Source organism: Salarias fasciatus, chromosome 6, assembly GCF_902148845.1.
Source record: "Salarias fasciatus chromosome 6, fSalaFa1.1, whole genome shotgun sequence".
Taxonomy (NCBI): Eukaryota; Metazoa; Chordata; class Actinopteri; order Blenniiformes; family Blenniidae; genus Salarias; species Salarias fasciatus.
In genome coordinates this window covers 12617124-12640546 of record NC_043750.1, presented here as the reverse complement: position 1 = coordinate 12640546, position 23423 = coordinate 12617124, and the positions used below count along the sequence as shown (strand labels likewise).

The window sequence follows — 23423 nt, the reverse complement described above, 5'->3', positions numbered from 1 at the left end:
TCATGCTGCACCAAATATTAGATGCAGCTTCTCCGCTCTGACGAGCGGAGGAACTCTGGCGGGTTTGATTTGAACGGTCATAGTTGCAAGAACATTAGTCAAAAGGTATTCATTTGACTTTAATGTCGAGAGTATATGAAGTTTGTAAAGCTTGTGTTTTACCCAGAATGCATAGCAGGTCGTTCTGGTGTGACCGTAGTGGTATTTTGTAAGTTTGGATCCTGGACAAGATTTCGGTCCAGGCTAAAACTCCTACTTCATCACCCCGAAGCCTTTCGGCCTGCATATACAATATCTCAAGGAAAACCAGGGAAATCAACCTTTCTGATTGTTTTTTCTGTAACGACCAGCAACACTTTGCTCCCCGCGTCATGTCGAGTATCGTGCAAAAGCATCAAAGTCGATCGTTTTCGTATGCCAGCACCTGGAGTTTGTTTCCACTTCATGGTCTGAGCTGTTTGAGCTGACTAAAACGTGTGTATATGTATAATCACATCCGATGTTTAGTTGCGCCCCGTTCCGGATCTAGTCATTAATGGATTGCAGTTCTTCTCTCAAAGCAATACGCTGTTTTATAGGATGGTTGCGTTTTCAGGTCCAAATCCACCGTTTGTTCTGTTAGTTGCAGTTTATGCCAAAGGGGGAATATTTTCATCAGTCTCTTAGTTCAGTAATTTTTTTTTTCTTCATATTTCTGTAGTTTCTTTTTCTTTTGTTCATTCCATAATAACTTTATTAAAAAGAAAGCAGTAGTTGCAATTTGTAGTGTGCACATAAACTGGTGACCATCACCTGTCATTATTCCTCAGACTTCCTTTGTGAACAACCAAATTCACAATCTATTTTTTCCCCTCCGCCCTTAAATATGAAGGGTTTCTTTATTTGTGGGGAAAAAGGGAGACATAGTCACCGTTATTGTCCAAAACACCTACTCACATTGTGAACTATACACTCTGGCTAAGGGGATTTTTATATTTAAAGAAATAAAATACATTTGACCTTATAATTGTGGCTGTTATGTTTTGAGTAGTTTTTGTCCTTTGCTCCTATTTTCTTGGTTTGCATATTGAAATGTAACCTGGAGGTGTTGATACAACGGCTTTTTATTAGTTCTACTTAGACTTTGTGGATTAGATTTGTCTAATGACGGCCTCCAGAGCTGCAGCAGTTCGATAGTTTAGTCACAGACGAGAGTCACCAGCAGCTATAACTTGAGCTTCTCAGTGTCATGAAAAAGCTGATGTTACTTTTGGAATAATGAAGCAAAGACACTCACTGATTTTTACTTTATAAACTTTATCAATATGATTTAACAGTTACACCACTGTGGTCCCTGCTTATGTAAACCTTCTGATCTCCTATTTTTTTAAGTGCACTGTGCAATATTTATTTGACTTCAGGTGAGCAAAATGTGCTAAATATATAATATTCAGCTGACACGCTGTTCTCTCCTGTCCTGTCCAGTTCTGCAAGACGGAGTAAGATCTGTAAGTGGGCTAAACAAAGAACAGTTCTGTTAAGTTATTTTGTTCTTACATATGATCCACCGCTGTTTACAACTGAAGTCCAAATCTTTCTTCCATGCAGCCTTCAACAGGATCTGGAGGGGCTATGATGGTCTAACAAAGTATTCTAGATTCAAGACATTTTCCCTTCAATCTCATACATCCTTGACTCGTACGGAGTCAGTGGAAAACTTACATATTTGTACGGGTACAAATAAACACAAAAATAAACTATTTTCCTCTTAATGGAGTGATCTGGGCTCCGGACATTTTTCTGTGCCTTTAACATAAAGAAGCGCTTTAAGAAATAAAATATGTATTCTAAAGTAAATGATCTAAACAGCTGAATGAACTGATGGTTTATTTTCAAGGAATGATCGCTAGTCGTACATAGATCGGGAGATAAAATGCAGTTACATAAAATAATCTGTTTCTTGAATAATCTGTCTCTCTGTAAACAAATGATCACGTTTCGCTGTCAGATGACGTCATCAACATGCGCGCTCACTTAATCTCCAAATTAGCATAAATCCAGATAAAAATGTTAAAGAATGACAGTTTTTTAATACACAGATATTCTATAATGATTATTTTATTATCTCAGGCAATATGTAAACATTTGCAATCTATTTCTCAATGTGGTCTTGCTGGAAATTATCGTCGCACAATTGACGTGTACATCATGTCTGAGAGTGAAGCGCCAAACCCGAAATGCCTCCAGGTTTTCTTAGTTTACCGTCTCAACTCAAACTGGGTGAAGACGTCAAACAAATGTAGCGTTAAAACATGAATCCTCCAAGCAGCGAGGTGATCGTTTTATCAGAGACCAGCTCGGACGGTGAAGCTTCAGCAGCAGCAGCGGCGGCGGCGGTACGGGACAGGCAGAGGAGGAAATGCTCAAGCATCGCTCCAATCTTCCTCCGCAGGTCACTGCACGGCCGCATGAAACCAAGCCGTGAGGTGAAGGAGGCTGATAATCCAGCAGCCCCTCCTCCCCGGAGTCCAGACTGTGCAGATGTTTGCCTGCACAGCTGGCTGTCAGAAACCCGGACGGCCAGCGCAGCGTCTCCAGGCTCCGGGCAGAGGAGAGGAAGCGACAGGCTGCAGCGCGGTGAGACACACACTTCAGACACACTGCAGCATAACACACACTACCATATTAATATTATAGTTTAAGACCACCCACTCATCCAGTAAGGTTTAATGTTGCATCACTTCAACCATCATTCTCCTGAGAGTCTTGGGCCTAAAATGCAGCTCTGATTTATTCACAGCCTCTCTAGATTTCACTTGTTTTATTAATTATTGTTATCGTAATTAAGCTTTTACTTTATTTAATCTTCTTCTTCTGGTGTTTTCCCTTAATCAGCTCTGTAAAGCAAGGTGAATTGTGTTGTGTTAAATGGTTCCACAGATATAAACTTGAGATCTATTATTACACTGACATGATGCGCTGGAGGTCACTTCAGTACAAAAAACACACAATTATTTCTCAGACTGACATACTTTATTTCTAAATTTTCATTATAAATCAAAATTTGAAAACTGTACACATGGAGTTTTTCTCTTAGGAAAGCCTAGAAGAACTATTTGACTGACTCCATTTTGAATGTTTTATTGTTAAAAATGTTAAATTCCAACCATGATACATAACTTTACCAATATGGGAAATACAAGCAGTGTTCCAAAAACTTTTGTCTTGGCTTTACTCTCTGTTGTTCCCCCTTTAAGGACATAATTTTCCTGATGACTGTTTTTTGCCCTCTTTTCCTCTCTGAACCAGAAGACATCTCTCAGCAGCACGTCAGAGAGAAGAGGAAACGGTTGAGCGAAGTCTCTCCGAGGGTCCCGAAGCGTCAGAGTCTGGCTGATGGTTCGGGTCACCGTCACCTGTCAGCGGAGGACGTCCGCAGCAGCGCCGTCCCTCCTGTGAGGCAGCAGCAGCAGCCCCGGAGCGGCAGGCTGAGTCGCTCTCGCAGGCTGAAGGTGCAAAGCCAGATCTCAGCAGGCCTCGTGTCCAACTGTGATCCGGAGTCTGCTCAGACAAATCACACCGAGCCCGACAGGCAGACTCCCCAAACCTCTGACAGCTTTCAACAAGGTGGGGCTTCTCAAGTGTCACTGGCTGCAGGCTTTTGATAGAAAAAATATAATTTATCTTTGTTTTTTTGTTTTGTTTTGTTTTGTCTAGTGTTCTGTATTGAGGATAGACTCTGGACAGAGAAATTCAGCCCTCAGCATTCCAGAGATATCGTTGGTAATTCTGCCCCACTGACTAAATTACACAGGTGATTTTCATAAAGTTCCATCACATTAATGTTTGAGTTCTATATTGAAGTGTAAGCGTTTCCTTCTCTTGGTTTCAGTTGGCTAAAAAGGTGGAAGCTTCGAACTAATCCAGACAAAAGGAGAAAAACTGAGAGAAAGAAGGAAGAAAAGAGCCTCGGTATGAACTGTTCTTTAAGTCTGAGTGAAATGTCCGTTCATTCTCACACATCATGAAGGGTTTCATCATGATTTTCTTCCTGTAGACTCCTGGGACTGTGGAGACTTCCAGGGCGAGGCTGGGTCAGAGGTCGACCAAGAGGAACCTCTGTGGAACGCCGTGCTGATCACCGGACCCCCCGGCGTGGGGAAGACCGCCTCGGTGTACGCCTGCGCTCAGGAGTTTGGCTTCAAGGTGGGAACATGGGGGTGGAAATAAAAATTCTTCCCTTTTCCATGCTCTCTACTGAAATTCCAGTATTTTTATTCTAAAACTTCACCTGCTTTATAAACATCCTGCAAATAAACAGGCTGTCCAGTGGATTAGCTTCATTTCCAGGAAGAATTGTTACCACAAAGTAAATAATCTATCTGACACATTTCCTACTTTTTGTGTTTTTTTTATATGATTAATTCTCAAACTTTGTTCAGTTACATGAGTGTCCTTCCAGTCATGAATCCACAGACCATTTTCTAAACTCCCTGATCGCAATAATGCTGTTTTTCCATCAGTGTCGGTTTTTATCCAACTTCTAACTTTTAAAACATTCAGTCTTTGTAAATTCCTCACCAAGGCACGTTTTTATCATCCAGTCGCTCCAAGATGCAGCTCTATTCAACAGAGACTGTCATGAATATGATTATTTTCACTGGTTTTCTGCAAAGTCTTCAGGCAGTTTGTGGCAAAAGAGAAAAACCACATGTAGAATCATGTTTATTCAGCTCACATTTACATTTTTATTGAATGGATTATATTTGAATTTCAGGAATATTGTGGAAACTACCTTCTACACTCAGAGAAACTTATATTTCCATTCAAGGGTAAAAAGATTGTTCTCCTATATATAAAATGCTTTAATTATATTAACTTCTAATCTTCATATTTTTAAAATTTCATTCAGAAAATGTGGGGATTTTAAAATGCAGTGTGCAGCCTCTGATATTCCAGTTGATCTGTTAAACATCTGTCGGTGAAGTGAGTCCTGAATAGAGGTCGACCGATTTATCGGCCGGCCGATATATTAGGCCGATATTTGGACATTTTTCTCCATCGGCCATCGGCCGTATTTTCTTTTAAAAAGCCGATTTTTGATCCGTTGTATAAAATGACGCAATTTTTGATCAGGCACATGTGCGGGCAGCTAAAGCTGCCGCTCAAGAAAGGACCCCTGTGGCACGCTGCTGCATTCAGTTACGTCAGAGCGGAGCGTGCCCGGTGGATTCCGAGCTGTGGGAAAAACCTGCATCTGTTGCATCTGCAGTGAAGAATGGATTTGTTGAACATTTCAACGTTTTTGTGGCTCTCTGGCTCTCCAGTCTGCAGCTTATCAGTGTTTACTGCAGAAAAAAAGTTTGGCCGGGGAGCGCGTCGTGCCGCGGGGCTAAAGGCCTCAGTATGCTCCCCCGTCGCCGCCACGGCGTTCCTACGCCGACAACCCTACGCCGCTACTGAACATATCTTGCTCCTGCGTCAAGGGAACGCCCTCCTCTGCCAAGCCGCTGGCAGTCACAACAACAATGCGGCTTCCGTAGCTCCGGCTTTACCTAGACATAGATCTATAGACATAGATTTCTAGACGTACGTATCTAGACACGCGTGCATTTACCGAACATATATCTGCATATATGACATATCTGGCGACACCGAGCTGTCGTGGAGGAGAGGCATGAGCGGACCGTGATGAAATATTGGTGAAACTAATGAGCTTTTGGACGATTAAAGCCGTTTTCGGAGCGGCTATACACATAGCCCCGTCTGCTAACAGTGCTAACACTGCTAACAGTATAGGGATGTGCGCCGCTCAATTTTGGATCTATATTTCTCCCGAAGCACTGTTCGGGCCAGAAAAGTTTTCCGGGTGAGTTCTACTTTATTCTATAAACAACGCGAAAGCGGACCAATCACAGCCCTCGACGTTCACGTCACCACGCGTCGAAACGACGCGAAGTCACAATTTTCGGGAGGCGCACGTCAAGCCCCGACGTAGCCCGACGTAGCCCGTCGTAGGGCTACGACGTCTACGTCGTAGGAACGACGTAGGAGCGACGGGGAAGTATACTGAGGCCTTAACGCTGCTAATGCTGCGTCGAACACGGGTCTGGCTCACCTGATCAGTGACCACGTGGAGTTCGGCTACATTCTGGAAAAAGAGGTCAGAACACAATTAGTAAATCAAAAGAATTAAAAACAAGAATAGAAACAAAGAATTTGGTTTTGTTCCTCTTTTATACCACTTATTCTGTTCAAGGTTGCAAGCTGCTGCAGCCAATATGCGCAAGGCACACAAAACACAGTCCAAACACACATGCACACACACTGTGAGACATTTCAAGCTGATTCAACTTGGAAATGAAAGTTCTATTTCATCCCTACTGACCGCCAGAGGCGGTGCATAAAGCACTGAATGATCATCCTTTCGCATACGCAGGTCGAGAATTAATGACAACAAAGTCAAACGTGACCTCCCGGTGGCTGACGTGAGTCTATATAGCCACGTCACACCGGAAGCTCAGTCCCTTTAAACCTTCTCGCGCGCAGGTTGGTTGGGTCTGGTGGTGAGCATTTTGAGCTTAACTCCACTTACGATTGATGTGCTGTTTGTGACTGATAGCCCTGCGACTGGGTAAGTCAGAGCTTGCTCGCCCTCTAAAGGCCCGTCCATGCTTCACATGTACGCGTTTCCGCGTCCGCTTTGGAAGGTCCGCGCACCACCGATGCGGACGCGCTTTCTCCCATGCTACATTTTGAGCTCAGCTGTGCGCGTCTCGTGCAGGCGCGGTGATCCACACAGCATCGACAAGCTTTTCCGGCACTACAGACTGTTTATCTGCTCCTTTATTACGGATTATTTAGAGAAAATTAAGCACATACATTGTCAGTACATTATCTTTAAGTATTAAAGTTTATTTAGCCTTTTTTTTTTCTGTTTCTGAATCGCGGGGCGGCGCCGGAGCGATTAGTTACTTTTTCACTTCTGTCTGCGGACCTTCTCCTCCCTCCAGATAGTCTCTCTCTCTTTCCACGAGTTTTTCACTCTTTCCGTGTCTTAAAGTGGAGCCATCAGGCTGGAGCTCCGTCTACTTTCACTTTTACCGTCATGTTTTGTTTTCTATGGCGCTCTGGCGCATGCGTACACTTCCGCGACCTGCGCGCAATGCGCAACGCGGTCTCAAATTCTGGCTGTTGCGCGGACGTCCGCGGACCGGTCCGCGCGGACCCTAGCGGACAGGAATTCATGACGATTTTCACGTCACGCGGACCAACGCGCAACGCGCACCCACGCGGACATGTGAAGCATGGACGGGCCTTAAGGGCTGCACAAGCAGCACTCCATCTCCTCTTTTTCTTCTTTCCCGTAAACTGGGTATCGTTTATCGCCATGTCTTTTAGACGGTTGTTTTCTGTTGTAACAGCCCACCGTGTGGTGCGCGCTGCTCTGATTTATTGCCTGTGCAGCTTAATTGTTAATTTGTTGATTAGGAGGCGTTACTTCGCCCCGTTGTTATTGAATACGGCTGTCTGTCAGCTCGTGTTTTCTGTCTGAGTGTGATTCATATACTGTCTCTTCAGTTGTTTGAAGGAAGGAAGTTGATAATAATAATTGAATTAAAAACACAAAAAAAAACAAAAGAAAACAAGGAGAAAAACCAACTGCAGGATTGTTTTCCCTCATTGTGAGCCTGTCGCAAATCGCACGTGGCGTTCTCTGCTCGACCCGGTTTGTGACCCCGTGCTCGGACATCCAGGAGTCACTAGTGGCGTTCTCTGCTCGACCTGACTCTGTAGTTGCTTTTCTGAACACTGAGTTTCTTAGTGGGTAGGACAGCTGAAGGTTTTTCTTTTTGACGCCATGTTGGAGCAGCTGTGTTGCAGACTCTGCTTGGCAGCACTCCAACCTGAGGATGGCCATGATTTGTGTCCCCCCTGCCTGGGTGTGGACCACCTACGGGAGGCCCTCCAGGGCACAGACTGCCCGAGTTGCTTCATTATGCCGCATTCCGTGAAGGTTGCGCGGTTGGCTGAGTTTGAGGGTCGCCCGGAGGGGGATCCCACGTCTATGGTGTTGCCTGCTGGACAGTCACGGACGCGGACGCACTCTTCTTCGGAGGCACTAGCGCGTCCGAGGAAGAGGCGCAGGAAGGAGGACCCCGGGGACGGGTTGTCTGGTAGAGTGGAAAACCTGTCATCGGAATTGGCGCAGATGAAGGCGATGCTCCAGGACCTTCAGGCCGACACAGGACGCCATGCGACGGTTCAGCAGGACCATGATTTGGTATCGCACGAGGACGTGATCTCGGTGGCGGCGTCGGACACTCAATTTAGGAGTGATTTCGATGAGCTGAGCTCCCGAGTTTCTGAGTCCGGGTCCCACACCTCTGCGGGCTCCCGGGGCACTGGAGATGTGTCTGTGGCCGTGGCTATTCGGACGGCTCTCACCCGCCTGCAGTTGGATGTCCCCACGTCAAACCAAGTCCGCTCCAGCGCGTTCTTCCGACGCCAGACGGCAGCTGAGTCCTTTGCGGTCCCGCCATCAGAGGAATACGTTAAGGAGCTGCATGCGTGTTGGACGGATAACAAGGCATTTTCCAGGCCCACCACGGATGGGCGGGCCTTAGCAGCGATGCAGGATGCCGATAAGTTTGGCCTGGGACGCATGCTGGCTGTGGAATCGGCTATCGCGTCCCTCATTGTGCATCCGGAGGAGACGCTACGAACGAACGCCAGGTGCCCGCGACCGCAGTGTAGGATCACGGACGATCTACTCTGTAAAGCCTATGACACCGGTGCACGCATGGGCCGCATTGGTAACTCCCTCTCCCACCTCCTGCTGGGTCTGTCGTCGACATTGGAGGAGGTTTCTGTCGACCAATCTACGCAGGGCCTAATGGACGTGTCCCTACAAGCTTTCGCCCTAATGTCAAGGGAGCTTGGTCGCCTAATGTCTACGCTCGTACAGTCTCGACGCCAGGTTTGGTTGGCACAGTCACCACTTTCAGAGTCCAGTAGGGGGACGCTGCGGAGCGTGCCAGTGGTTCCTGGGGAATTATTTGGGTCCACGGCACTGAAGGCCCTGGAGCGCACCGCGCAGGCAAACCGTACTCGGCAGCAATTGGTGGGTCTCCAGAGACGTCCCCCTCCTCGGGTGGGTCCAGGGTCTGCCTCATCATCTTCACGGAGGTACTCTGCTGGGCCATCGCACCCTCTTCCGGAAACTCGCTGCCAAGATTGCAGAACGGTTCCGGACCGGAGGCCACAGCCTGGATCTCTGCCCCCCCCGCTCATCACGGATGGGGCAGCCACACCAGCGCCCCCCCAAGCCCTCCAGAGGGCAGGGGGCACGCAGATGAGACTCCACGGCCGGCGGTAGGTTTTTTTACCCCGGGTCAACTCAGACACTGGGCTACCCACGCTCCAGATGCTTGGGTGCTGGCCACACTGTCCCGGGGTTATCGCATTCAGTTCCGCCGCCGGCCTCCCGTGCATGGCCATAATGACTGTAATCCACGACCGGGCCAGGGCACGAGCACTGTCCGAGGAAATTCACACCTTGCTGGCCAAAGGTGCTGTGGTTCCTGTCGATCCCCTGCGGGACCCGGGGGGATTTTATTCAAGGTATTTCCTCGTACCGAAGAAGACAGGCGACTGGCACCCCGTTCTGGATCTTCGGGGTCTAAACAACTTTTTAAAAGTTATTCCATTCAAGATGCTGCACATCCCTCAGGTTCTCCACACAATATCGCCGGGGGACTGGTTCACAGTGATCGATTTGAGGGACGCTTACTTTCATGTCCCTGTTGCGCCGTCACACTGGCGGTTCCTTCGGTTTGCGTTTCAAGGGAGGCACTATCAGTTCAGGGTCCTCCCGTTCGGGCTTTCCCTGTCTCCTCGGGTGTTTTCCAGATGTGTGGCTGCAGCTCTGTCCCCCCTGCAGACTCGGGGCTTGACGATCTTGCCCTACCTGGACGATTGGCTGATCTGTGCCCCGTCTCGTGAGGACGCCATTCGGGACACGCAGGCGGTGCTCGAGCACACTGCCGCTCTCGGCTTGCATGTCAACACGGCCAAGAGCAACCTGGTCCCCACACAGGTGACCACTTTTCTGGGGATGGTCCTGAATTCTCGGACCATGATGGCATGCCCCTCACCTCGGCGGGTTCAGGACATTTTGGACATGCTCCCACACTTCCGGCGCGGCAGAGCCCCGCCGTATGTTCTCTACCTCCACCTTCTCGGCAAGTTGGTGGCGGCGTCTGCGGTGGTTCCCCTGGGTCTTCTATCTCTTCGTCCACTTCAGATGTGGCTGAACAGTCTACACCTGAGCCCCGAGCGACACAGCCACAGGCGCAGGCACCTACGCGTGTCGACGCAGTGCCTGACGTCTCTCTCGCAGTGGCGGGAGAGGCGCTTCATCACACAAGGGGTTCCTATGGGTTCCCTACCGAGCCGTCGGGAGATCGTTCATACGGATGCATCTCTCCGGGGTTGGGGAGCAACATGGCAGGGGCGCATGGTGCAGGGGAAATGGTTGCCATGGCAACAAGGGCAGCACATCAATGTCCTCGATTTGAGGGCTGTGCTTTTGGCGCTGCAGCAGTTTCTCCCGCATCTACGAGGCCGACATGTGCTGGTCAGGACCGACAACACCAGCGTGGTTTTTCACATCAACCACCAGGGGGGCACTCGGTCCGTGGCTTTGACAAGGCTGGCCACTCAAATCCTGACTTGGGCGGCTCCACATCTGGCCAGCCTGAGAGCACTGCACATTCCGGGAGTGTTGAACACATCAGCAGATTTCCTGTCCCGGCAGTCACCGCTACCAGGGGAGTGGCGCCTTCACCCAGAGGTCGTGGACCGGGTCTGGCAGACCTTAGGCAGGGCGGAGGTAGACCTGTTCGCGTCCAGGGAGTCCACCCACTGTCCCCGCTGGTTCAGTATAACGGACGACGCGGGTTCTCTGGGCCTGGATGCGCTGGCACACGACTGGCCCCAAACGCTGCTATACGCCTTCCCACCTTTTCCCCTGATATTTCCTACAATACTCAGGGTCTCTCGAGAGGGGCATCAACTGATCCTGATAGCCCCTTTTTGGCCGGCGAGGACCTGGTTTCCTCTGCTGCGCAGGCTCTGCTGCAGCTCGCCGAGGCGCCTGCCATCCAGGAGGGATCTTCTATCCCAGTTCGGGGGGAGGATCCTGCACCCCAGTCCAGACCGCCTCCAGCTATGGGTGTGGCTGCTGGAGGGCCGGACGTCTCGTTCTCCGAGTTCAGTGGGGACATAGGCCACACCATCGCCAATGCCCGGGCTCCTTCCACACGACAGCTGTACGCCAGCAGGTGGAGGTTCTTCGACAGGTGGTGTCAGGAAAGAGGTCTGACTGCGGTTCAATGCCCGGTGCCATCCATATTGGACTTCTTGCAGGAGCTGTTCAACCTGGGTCGCTCGCCATCTACACTTAAGGTGTATACGGCTGCGATTTCCTGCTGGCACCAGGGTTTTGATGGCCGTTCTGTGGGCAGTGACAGGACGGTCTCATCTTTTTTAAAGGGTGCGCGTCGTCTCCGCCCCCTCAGTCAACAAAGGGTGCCGACGTGGGACCTGTCTTTGGTGCTCGAGTCCCTGCGGGCCCCTCCATTCGAGCCCCTGGATCAGGCAGGGTTGAAATGGCTGTCGCTGAAAACTGCGTTCCTCTTAGCGATGGCCTCGGGTAGACGAGTGGGGGAACTGCAGGCGCTGTCGGTTGGCGATGCGGGCTGCAGGTGGAATGCCGATGGCTCTGGGGTGACACTCTGGCCTGACGCCTCTTTCATCCCCAAAGTGCTTGGTTCTACAACTGTTACGCACCCCCTCCGACTGGCGCGTTTCGGGTCTCCGACTTCAAACGAACCGCTGTGTCCAGTTCGGGCACTTGAAGTGTACATACGGGCTACGACGGGTGTCCGTCAGTCTGAACGCCTGTTTATCTGCCACGCCGGGCCTCGCATGGGCCAGGCCCTGTCAAAACAGCGACTGGCCCACTGGGTGGTGGATACTATCAAACAGGCATATCTCTCCCAGGGTCGTTCACCACCGGACGGGGTGCGGTGCCATTCGACCAGGGGTCTGACCACCTCCTGGGCCGCGATGACCGGCGTTCCTTTGGACGTTATTTGTGAAGCGGCTTCATGGACATCAGCGTCAACGTTCGCACGGTTCTACAGGGTGAATGTGGCAACATCCCACCCCCTTGACGGGATCCTCCGACAGCACTCATCAACGCTGTGAGGTGAGTGGGGTTGGTGGTCATTGTTGTTCGGCGATTCCTCGTGACTTCGCTGGTATATGTCATCCAGTGCTTTATGCACCGCCTCTGGCGGTCAGTAGGGATGAAATAGAACGAAAGTTACGTAGGTAACTACGGTTCTATGAATCCCGGATGACCGCCAGAGCGTTCGGTCCCTCGGAATCTTCTGCTTGCGAGAAGTGGAAGGGACTGAGCTTCCGGTGTGACGTGGCTATATAGACTCACGTCAGCCACCGGGAGGTCACGTGTGACTTTGTTGTCATTAATTCTCGACCTGCGTATGCGAAAGGATGATCATTCAGTGCTTTATGCACCGCCTCTGGCGGTCATCCGGGATTCATAGAACTGTAGTTACCTACGTAACTTTCGTTCCCCTGCTGTCTTGAAAATGCAAGTTAACTCAACCTGAAGAACATCTTTGTTTCAACTCAGGAAATTAAGTTCATCAAGCTGATTTTAATGCAATGCTCTAGTTGTCTTAACATCGGTTATTAAGTTGAGTTGATTTAACTTGTAATCCCTTGTTGTTTCAATATATAATATATGTAATTAATAATAACTCAGAATTTAATTTCACCGTCAAATCATTTTGTGGAGTAATGCTCATAAATTGTTTCTTCTAAAATTATTAAATGCACCAATCAGCAAATTCATTTTTAATTCCTTCACTTTGTTTCACATCCTGTTCAGAGTCATAGAGCCCATCCCAGCTGGGTGAGGGGGGTGTCTGTCTGCCCTGCACCAGTGGAAGACAGGCTCCACCCCAGACAGGTCAATGTGGACAATATGAGGCTTGAGGGACGGACAGGAGCGGATCTGGACCTTCGTGGAGAAACGCGAACTGCTGTGGTTCCACCAGGCCGAGCAGCTTCGGGACTGACGCGGATCGGCAGTCCAGTTCCCTGATGGCAGTCCAGATCACCAGACGGTGGTCCAGATCCCCAAACTCTGACTCCCTGACTCTGACTCTCTGTGATGGCTGATCTCACACACACACAGACACGCACATACACACACACAGAGATTCCTGTCGGCAACAGCTGGCAGGCACAAAGTAAAACTTCCTCCGGGATTTATTAGTTTTATCTTTCATTTTATTAAGCTCAAGTTTATTTTTTTTCCCTCTCTCCCGTAGTGTGTGCTCTCAAGGCCTCCTCTTGCGATTTATTTGTCAGTTTTCATTCTAAAGTTCTTGAAACCCCTGTGTCTGGCCTTCTCCCTCTGGTTTCTTACCCCCTGTTTATTACCCCCCCCCCCCCCCCCCCCCCCCTTACCTTCTTTCTTTTTTTCAAAGGGGGGCAGGGGGGCAATTGTGCATCTTACTCTTTCTTGTGTTTCTTACCCCCTGTTTCTGTGACCTTCTTCATTTTTTGAACGGCAGCATGTGGAGCTCCTTTAACTATTTCTTGGTTTTAAATTCCCCCGGTGGAGCTGTCTGTCCGCCCTGCCACGGTGGCTTCAGGTTTTAGGTTGTATTCTCTTCCTCTTCCTAGATTCCTCCTCACTCCTCTTCTTCCTGTCTTCCTCCTCTTTTTTGGCCGCCTCTTTTCTGGCTTTTTTCTCCGCTTTTTTCATGTTGGCCTTCTGTCTGTCCGTCATGGAGGCCAGCCGGTCCAGTTCACTGATCCTCTGGAGAAAATGCTGGATTTCTACAGTGCTGTTGTTTAACGCCTCCATCCATTTCTCCTCCTGAGTGAAGAAGCCCTCTTCTACCTTTCTGCACCGTTTCAGCATTTCCTCTTTGGCCAGAGTCTCATCCCAGAGCACTCTTTCTAGGACGTGACATCTTTCTGTCCACTCAGCCTCCTTTTGGGTCATTTCGGTCCTTAACCTTTCGAGCTTTGCCACAGAGTCAACGTTGTTTTCAGTCAGGGTGGAGATCTTGTCAGTGAGGAGCCTGAACCTGTTCCGGTTCTCCTCGTCCTGACCTCTCATTGCCGCGGCCGCCTGCTCTCTCTCCACCTCCCGCTCCTTGATGGAATTTTCAAGGGCTTGCTGAGATGAGGAGGCTTCCTGTTTCAGGGTGACGACCTCTGAACTGAGCTGGTTGACTCTCTCCTGGTACTCAGACAGCAGGGCAGATATCTCTTCTTCTGCCTCCTGCAGCTTCGAGACCTTCAGACTCTCCAGGTTGTTAATAATGTCTGTAAGCTCGTCCATCCTTTCTTGAGCTTTCACTGTCAGAATTTCTGACACTGTTTTTTCCATTTCTAAGTCAACTCTGAGACGATACACCTCTTCTTCCAGGAAGGAAGTGTTCGTCTCACAGTCGACCAACTCATCCTGGCTCTCCTCTGGCTCACACCTCTGGACTTCCAGCAGCTTCCTCTGCAGCCTCTCCGTTTCATCGGTTTGTGACTTCAGATTTTTTTCCAAGGTTTGAATCTGCTGCTCCTGGTCTTTCAGTTTGACGCCGTTTTCCTTGAGCTGAGAGTTCAACTTTTCTTGTTCATCTTTGCTCATCTCCATCCATTTCTCCTCCTCAGTGAAGAAGCCCTCTTCTAACATTCTGTACTGTTTCAGCAGTTCCTCTTTGGCCAGAGCCTCATCCCAGAGCACTCTTTCTAGGACGTGACATGTTTCTGTCCACTCGGCCTCCTTTTGGGTCATTTCGGTCCTCAACCTTTCGAGCTTTGCCACAGAGTCAACGTTGTTTTCAGTCAGGGTGGAGATCTTGTCAGTGAGGAGCCTGAACCTGTTCCGGTTCTCCTCGTCCTGACCTCTCATTGCCGCGGCCGCCTGCTCTCTCTCCACCTCCCGCTCCTTGATGGAATTTTCAAGGGCTTGCTGAGATGAGGAGGCTTCCTGTTTCAGGGTGACGACCTCTGAACTGAGCTGGTTGACTCTCTCCTGGTACTCAGACAGCAGGGCAGATATCTCTTCTTCTGCCTCCTGCAGCTTCGAGACCTTCAGACTCTCCAGGTTGTTAATAATGTCTGTAAGCTCGTCCATCCTTTCTTGAGCTTTCACTGTCAGAATTTCTGACACTGTTTTTTCCATTTCTAAGTCAACTCTGAGACGATACACCTCTTCTTCCAGGAAGGAAGTGTTCGTCTCACAGTCGACCAACTCATCCTGGCTCTCCTCTGGCTCACACCTCTGGACTTCCAGCAGCTTCCTCTGCAGCCTCTCCGTTTCATCGGTTTGTGACTTCAGATTTTTTTCCAAGGTTTGAATCTGCTGCTCCTGGTCTTTCAGTTTGACGCCGTTTTCCTTGAGCCGAGAGTTCAACTTTTCTTGTTCATCTTTGCTCATCTCCATCCATTTCTCCTCCTGAGTGAAGAAGCCCTCTTCTACCTTTCTGCACCGTTTCAGCATTTCCTCTTTGGCCAGAGTCTCATCCCAGAGCACTCTTTCTAGGACGTGACATCTTTCTGTCCACTCAGCCTCCTTTTGGGTCATTTCGGTCCTTAACCTTTCGAGCTTTGCCACAGAGTCAACGTTGTTTTCAGTCAGGGTGGAGATCTTGTCAGTGAGGAGCCTGAACCTGTTCCGGTTCTCCTCGTCCTGACCTCTCATTGCCGCGGTCGCCTGCTCTCTCTCCACCTCCCGCTCCTTGATGGAATTTTCAAGGGCTTGCTGAGATGAGGAGGCTTCCTGTTTCAGGGTGACGACCTCTGAACTGAGCTGGTTGACTCTCTCCTGGTACTCAGACAGCAGGGCAGATATCTCTTCTTCTGCCTCCTGCAGCTTTGTGGCCTTCAGACTCTCCAGGTTGTTAATAATGGCTGTAAGCTCGTCCATCCTTTCTTGAACTTGCACTGTCAGAATTTCTGACACTGTCTTTTCCATTTGTAAGTCAACTCTGAGACGATACACCTCTTCTTCCAGGAAGGAAGTGTTCGTCTCACAGTCGGCCAACTCATCCTGGCTCTCCTCTGGCTCACACCTCTGGACTTCCAGCAGCTTCCTCTGCAGCCTCTCCGTTTCATTGGTTTGTGACTTCAGATTGTTTTCCAAGGTTTGAATCTGCTGCTCCTGGTCTTTCAGTTTGACGCCATTTTCCTTGAGCTGAGAGTTCAACTTTTCTTGTTCATCTTCCAAAGTTTTGATGCGGCTTTTCATAGGCTCCGTATCTGTCGCGTCGGCTGTGACTCTGTAAGTCTCCTGATTATCCTTTTTCCGATCTTTACCGGGGGACTCCTCCAGGGCACGTATGAGGCTTTCCACTTTCATTTCAACGCTGGCCACTGTTGTGGTACAGAGGGCCAGGTAGTTCTCTGCCTGTTCACATTTCTTCTCTTCTGTTGTACCTTTCTTCTTTTCTTTTCCAATCCTCTCCTCTGCTTTTTTCCTCTTTGCCTCTGCCTTTCTGATCTTTGGGTTCACTTTGCCAACCGCGGACACGATCTTATCCAGTCTTTCAATATTCCTCAGAAGACCCTGAATGCCTGCACACACGTTCTTCCTGTCGTCCATCCATTCGGCCCCATTAGCCGTCAGGGCCTGCTCTGCCTGTTTGAGCCGTTCCTGGACCTTTGTCTTGGCCCTGATTTCGTCCTCCAGCTCCTCGTTCACGTCTTCAAATTTCTTCTTCCAATAGGCTGCTTCTTTGGCCATGTCTCTCTGCTGTTGCGTCATCTCTGCCTCACTGTCAGTGTTTGAACGAATGAATAAATTCAATGAATTCCTCAAGCCGCTCTTTCGCTCTGTAGAACTGAGAATCTCTTGCGTGTCTGAACTGTTCGATTCCACGTCAGGAATGAGTAGACAGCTCATTGATAAGGCATTCCCCACTGGCTTCAAAGTTGAAAGATGAAAGCCATGTACATTCTCAGCCAGGACTGATGATGTCATGGTATCGGTTACCATGGCTGGTTACCATGGCAACAGCAACTTTTTACCCATGCAAATGGAAGAGAGCTGATTGAAAAAAAACGAAAAAATGCATCCCCAAACAAGTCCACCATGCCTCGCCATGGTTCCCCGTAGAGATGTCATTAAACTTTTAAAATATTGCCGTATTTGTCCTCTGTTCAGATGTGAAAACCTTATTTCAATATCTTCTACCAAAATTAAACTGCAAGCTTTTAAGTTTGATCAGAATTTTTGCCATTTTTTTGTAGTTTATAATGGGATTAGATGGGAATGTCTGGAGTGGGAAATTGGCAGCTAAGAGCGTGAGAGACTTTCCATTTAAACAACAATAAAACGGCATTTTCCTTGTGATTCTCACATTGCTAAATCATCTTTTCTCAATCTCAAACGGGTCTCTATCCAGATGCATTTGTTTGAGAATCGGAACGTCACGGAATGTCAGAATACACCAGGTTCAGAGGAGAACAGCTCAATGTTCTGGGTTTCTGTTGTTTTTTTGTGTTGTGTGTGTGTGTGTGTGTGTGTGTGTGTGTGTGTGTGTGTGTGTGTGTGTGTGTGTGTGTGTGTGTGTGTGTGTGTGTGTGTGTGTGTGTGTGTGTGTGTGTGTGTGTGTGTGTGTGTGTGTGTGTGTGTGATCTCCAGAAGCTATGATAACTAATATATGTCCTCTAATTATGCCATAAATTCCTCGACAATCTCAAAGATCAAACACTTTTTATGTCAATAGAATCTCACAAGTTGCACGAAAACTTGTTATTAATACTGTTGCTTCAATCCAATTCATTGCAAGACAAATAAAATACTGGTCCAAGTGCTTTATGGCAATTTATTGTTACATTTATGTTCACTTTATGTTCAGTGTTTGGTCTTCTTGGTATAATAAATAAAATTCAGTCTTCCACTCGATCTTTCCATGTAACTGTTTATAAGAGGAAAAAACCTGAAAACACAACAAGCTCTGGGCATATAGATTTGAACAGCTTCAACATGTGGGAGGTTTTTACTTCCTGTTGCAGAGCAAAAGACCGTCAGTAACCCACAGCCATGTAGCGTGGCCTCAAACCAAACCAAGTATTTACAGGAGTGTCACTGCGTTGGCACATATATGAAGCAAGACCTATTAAAAATAACAATTTCACCATCTTCTGGTAGCTCCACAAGACAGTGACTTGAAATGCATGCTCTCATGCTCTCTGCAAGGCAGAACCAACTGGAGATATTCTCAGCAATGTATCTAAAGTCCACCTTCCCCCAGAGCAGTGTTTGCACACCCACACCGTCTTCAGGAGAGCTCTGGTCTACAGAAAATTTGCTCTTTGAGCACTCATGACATTTATCTTCCACCACACACATCATGCACTGCATGTAGGGCCTCAGGGGTGGCGTTTGGGGGTTGGGGGTGGGGGGGTGGATTTTTCTACTTGGGGCCCAAACTACCAGCAGCTTCCTGTGTTTCAGTGCGAATGAAACCACAGGAAAGTCTCCACACATTTAATATTTCCAGTTTTAGTTGAATAAAGATAAAAATGCAAATACTACTGTGGATAAAATAACAAAAAATAAGAAATAATATTTTAAATAGTGTCTATAGTACGTTCATGACAACATTCATCAATTTATGTGACCAACATTGTCTTCAGTGGGTTGTTGACAGTCATTTTCTCTCCATGAGGACGAATTTTACAAAGGGTCTGAAAAATGCTTGTAAGAAAGGTCAAAGATTCTCTTAATAACAGTGACTTGTTACTGTTATAACGAAAGATAAAGATAAAGAGAAAGATGAATCACATTCCAGGGAGTCAACTTGTGGAACAACCCAAAAGTTCTATTTATAGTTTCAAGAAAAGTGTACAAGCTTCATGACTGCTAAAATATGACACTGCTGTGGAACAGAAAACATTGTAAAATATTTAGTAAATTGTCTTGTGCTTTGACATGAACTGCGTAACTAGACCGAAAATGTTATTGATTGCGTGATTGATTTGTTTTGATGAGGGGTGGACATCATATGTTTCTTTTTACTTCTTTCTGCCCCCTTTCATTCAAATATCTTTTTAATAATTGCATGATACATTTATTTTTTTTTCTTCATAAAGAATGAAATACAGAATGATGAAACTGTATTTTTATTCGCAATTCTGAAACTGATTTCAGTAGTGACCAGTAAATAAGCTTATTTTACGATTTATCCAGGAAATAACACCGGAACACTACAGAATGTTTTTTGGGTTTACAATAGTTATTAGCTTTTTCTTATTCTTGGTGTAATTAATATGAGTTCATGGGACTTGTTAGTCTTCTCAGAGCCAGAACAACAGCAACAGTGACGTTAAATAATCAAACTGACACCGGGTTCCTGCTTGGTCCCACAAAGTAGTCATACTTAGGACCCCTAAATGAGTTGCAGCAGCCCTGTTCATCTTTATCAGTCAGTTTCTAATCTGCGGTAGAAAGAAAGTCAGAAAGACCTGATATCAGGTTCACATTTTTCATAAAGGGAAGCGGCTTTTTGACATGTAGAGTTCTAACATCCTGCTGATGTTATCAATGATAAGAAAAACGTCATCTGTCATGACAGAGTGACCAATCAGATGGCTCCTTTCAGTGATATAAATACCTTCATAAAGTTCAGTCGTGTCAGATGAGTGACCATATACGTATGGCCACATTTGAATTTCTCATATTTAAACTACAGAAGTTCATATCAGCTACAGGTAACATCCATTTACAAAAAGTAGCATATTCTGAATTGAAAATATGTGATTTTTAGAAAATAAAAATGAATCTAATTCAACATTACTCATGTGTGATCTCTGTGTCTTAATCTGCTTTCTTTAACACGTCATCAAGGATGCAACATAAGAAGCAGCCATGGAGATTTTCTGAAGAGTTTGAATCTGAATTCACAGCATGTGGACTAAATGTTCTTGGAAGCATGTATTAGCCACCCGCAAATTCCTCCACATAATGCATGACCGGAGTTATGTTTTTATTTGTATGTATGGCTTTTTTTTTTTTACAGCCTTGTTTCTGACTGCTTTTGTTCAAATTACATTAAAGTTTAAATTTCTTTTTTGACACTTTAAGAAGAGTGTGAATTTTTACTACTGCTTGTTACATTGTGTGTTTACTCAGACAACATATTTCATTGTTTTGAAAGCTGTTCAGAGGACTGGACACGACTTGTTGTAATAGATTTCTTTTAGTTGCCCAGAAATTGCTGCATTTCACAAAAATGTGATAAATATATATATTTTTATTAAAAAAAATCAGCCTAAATATCAAATTGGAAAAATCGGCTATGCATATCGGCATCGGCTGCCCAAATTTGGAAAACATCGGCATCGGTATCGGCCCCCAAAAAACCCATATCGGTCGACCTCTAGTCCTGAATGTTAAATCACTTCACTGCAGTTAGTAGTTTGCGTTTCTCACCGTGTGTGAATTTAATCAGACTCTGACTGAGTGAAATCAGTCCTTCGGGTTTTTATCTTTTCTGATTTCTAATGGCAGGTGTTCGAGGTGAACTGCTCCTCGCAGCGCAGTGGCCGCCGCGTTCTGTCTCAGCTGAAGGAGGCGACCCAGTCCCACCTGGTGGAGGCTTCAGGGAAAGATCTTCTGAAACCGGCTTACGTCAACACAGGCGGCGGTCCTCAATCCGAGCCTTTACCTGGTAGGAGATGAAGAATCACTCTTCATCGTAGCTTCTGAAGTTGCTGTAGTTCGACGTTAGTGAAGTGGCTCACAGATTTTTTTTCTTTCAACAGGAAAAACTGCTCAAACTGTCCCCTCTGTCTCCAGACAGAGGGCCACACGGAGCTGGAGATGCTCTGCTGGCAAAGTCAGAGCCAAACCAGCCACGGCCACCTTGGCGCATTACTTTAAGACGAAGGCCAAAGCAAACGGCGACCGCCCTGGTGGCCTGCCGCCGCCTGAAGAAGCAGACCGCAGGACACCGGACAACTCGTCACTCGGCCCGGATCAGACATCGCCACAGAAGAAACAGGCGGCCACGTCGCTGATCCTGTTTGAAGAGGTAAACGCCTCAGCTTAGTGGATCTGGAACTGCAGATCTGTGTTTGCTCTCAGTGGATCTGTTTGAAACCGTCTTCCTGCCTCCGCAGGTCGACGTCGTATTTGATGATGACGTTGGATTCTTTGCCGCCATCAAGGCTTTCATGACGACCACCAAAAGACCCGTTGTCCTGACCACAAATGGTAAACACGTCCCCGGATCGAGAGGACATTTGAAGACAAGCTGAGATCAGTGTGATCTGTCCTCCTCAGATCCCTCGTTCAGCAGGAGGTTCGGCTGTCGCCTGGAGGAAATCATTTACAAACCGCCATCTGCAGTAAGTCACACTGTATCTTATTATTTGTAACGTGGCATAAACATTCACCGAACATGAAGTTCAATATGACCGATCCTGGTTATTAAGAGCTTCGCTTCAGGAAGCAACTGAGGAGAAACCAAACTGATCCGTGTATTCATATTTGTCCAAAGGCGAGCGCCTGCCGCTACCTGCAGCTGGTGTGTCTGGCCGAGAAGCTGCGGGTGGACGTGGAGGACGTCGGCTGCCTCCTCAGACTCTGCAGTGGAGACGTGAGACGCTGCCTGCTGCAGCTGCAGCTCTGGCTGCAGGGCGGGAGAGCAGGGACAGCTCAGAGTGAGTGTTTTCAGCTGATACCTGGTAAATGAAGGCAGCGGTGCGTCTGAAGGGGTTTTCTTCATCGAGATGTAAATGTGTGTGAAGGCGGCGGCGGATCAGAGTCGCAGCTTCATTCAGGCTGCTCTGCTTCTATGTTGGGTCTCCAATCGGCAACCCCGCAGTTCCTACTGAAACATCTGAAGGTGAGTATTTCTATCTTTCATCTGCTCATGTTTACACGCTGTTGTAAATGCAGCTGATCACTTGATTGTTTTCCATCTTCAGTGTCCATCCTGGCCTGAAACGGAGCTAGAGGAGCTGCTGACACTCCTCGCTGAGAGCTGGAGGAGAGGCCTGCCTCTTCTGTACACCAACCTGGAGCTTTTGCTTGACACTGTGATGCTTTGCGGGCTGCAGATGGAGCCGTCACTCCCTCTTGATGATGTGAAAATCCAACAGAGGAAACAGAAGACCAGTCCGAACGTGTCGGTCCAGCGTGTAAAGAATATCTCAAAGCTGAGCCGAAGGAAAAACATTTCAGCGTTTGACGCCTCGTCGTCACCCAACCCGACCCACGAACCCCCAAGAGCATCAGCAAGATTCAACACCGAGCAGAGAGCAGCTCAGACTGTAGCCGAGTGTGTGGACGCCCTGGCTGACTTCTTCGACCTGATGTCCTGCCTGAATTCCTCGCTGCCAGCGGTGGGGAGGCTCTCTGCGTCTGAGACGTTCGTCTGGACCGGATCCGAGCTAAAGGACGGTTTGCTGGACGAGCCGAGCGAGGAGCACGGCGGCAGCTGGAGCCGGGAGACGCTGCTGCCGGATATCCAGGCTGCTGTGGAAGGTCTGGGATGCCGCAGGTGCTGGAGGAGAGTGTGTGCGGCGAGAACCGAAGCCCAGAGCTACAGACAGCAGCTGGATGACCAGAGGTGGAAGACGTTGATGGAGAGACTGGCGGTTAAAAGCTCTTCTGGAAAAACCAACCTCAGCTTTAGTGTTCAGCCCCTCTGTGCAGCCAGGTGAGTCTGGTCCCTCATTACAACCAGCCCGGTCGACACTGAGCCATTACACGCTTTAGTGGCCATTACATTGATTTTTCAGAAACTAAGGTCTTAAATGTCATTAAAATTTCTATCTGTAGTTTTAGGTTTTCAAGAAAAACATTTCATTATATACCACAGTAATGATCGTTACAAACGCCTTGATGTGTACATCCTGCATGCACATCATCCTTCTCTTCTCTTTACATCTCCCAGAAGGTTGGAGCTGAGCAGGACGGTTCTCAGCAGTAAATACTTCAGCCTGCAGGGGAACAGAGAAGCGGTCGGCGTCGACTACATGCCGCTCCTGCGCTTCATCTGCCGCTCTCACGCAGCAGGAAAACACACCGAGGAGCCGGAGGGGTTTGTCCCGTCTAGATATCTACAAGCATCACATGATATATAAGGATCATATTCATTTAAAAACTGTAATCGTTTTATCCCCTACATTAGGTGTTTCAACTATCTGAGCAGGAAGCGTCTGGGAATCTCAAAGTCAACCGTGCGGCTCCTGGCAGAAGAGTTCTGATCCCCCACCTCCCCATACCATCTGTTTTTATTATGACTCTCATGAATTCCAGGCACTGAGATGAATCATGTTTTATTTACATTTAAGTGCAACCATAACATGTAAATAAAGATCTA

At 47.8% G+C, this 23423-nt stretch overlaps 1 protein-coding gene across 2 annotated transcripts; it reads left to right on the top strand.

Moving 5' to 3' along the window:
- The first annotated feature begins 2193 nt into the window (after positions 1–2193).
- atad5b (ATPase family AAA domain containing 5b) lies at positions 2194–23395 on the top strand. Of its 2 annotated transcripts, none has more exons than XM_030093154.1 (14): positions 2194–2616; positions 3292–3606; positions 3697–3793; positions 3872–3951; positions 4037–4185; positions 20603–20762; positions 20857–21125; positions 21214–21307; positions 21377–21441; positions 21594–21756; positions 21844–21941; positions 22024–22757; positions 22995–23141; positions 23232–23395. In XM_030093154.1, the coding sequence occupies exons 1-14, from the start codon at positions 2292–2294 to the stop codon at positions 23305–23307; spliced, it is 2772 nt and encodes a 923-aa protein (XP_029949014.1). In that variant the 5' UTR covers positions 2194–2291; the 3' UTR covers positions 23308–23395. The 2 variants fall into 2 exon arrangements, with proteins under 2 accessions (XP_029949014.1, XP_029949013.1); XM_030093153.1 differs by having other exon boundaries at positions 3289–3606.
- The last annotated feature ends 28 nt before the right edge of the window (positions 23396–23423 follow it).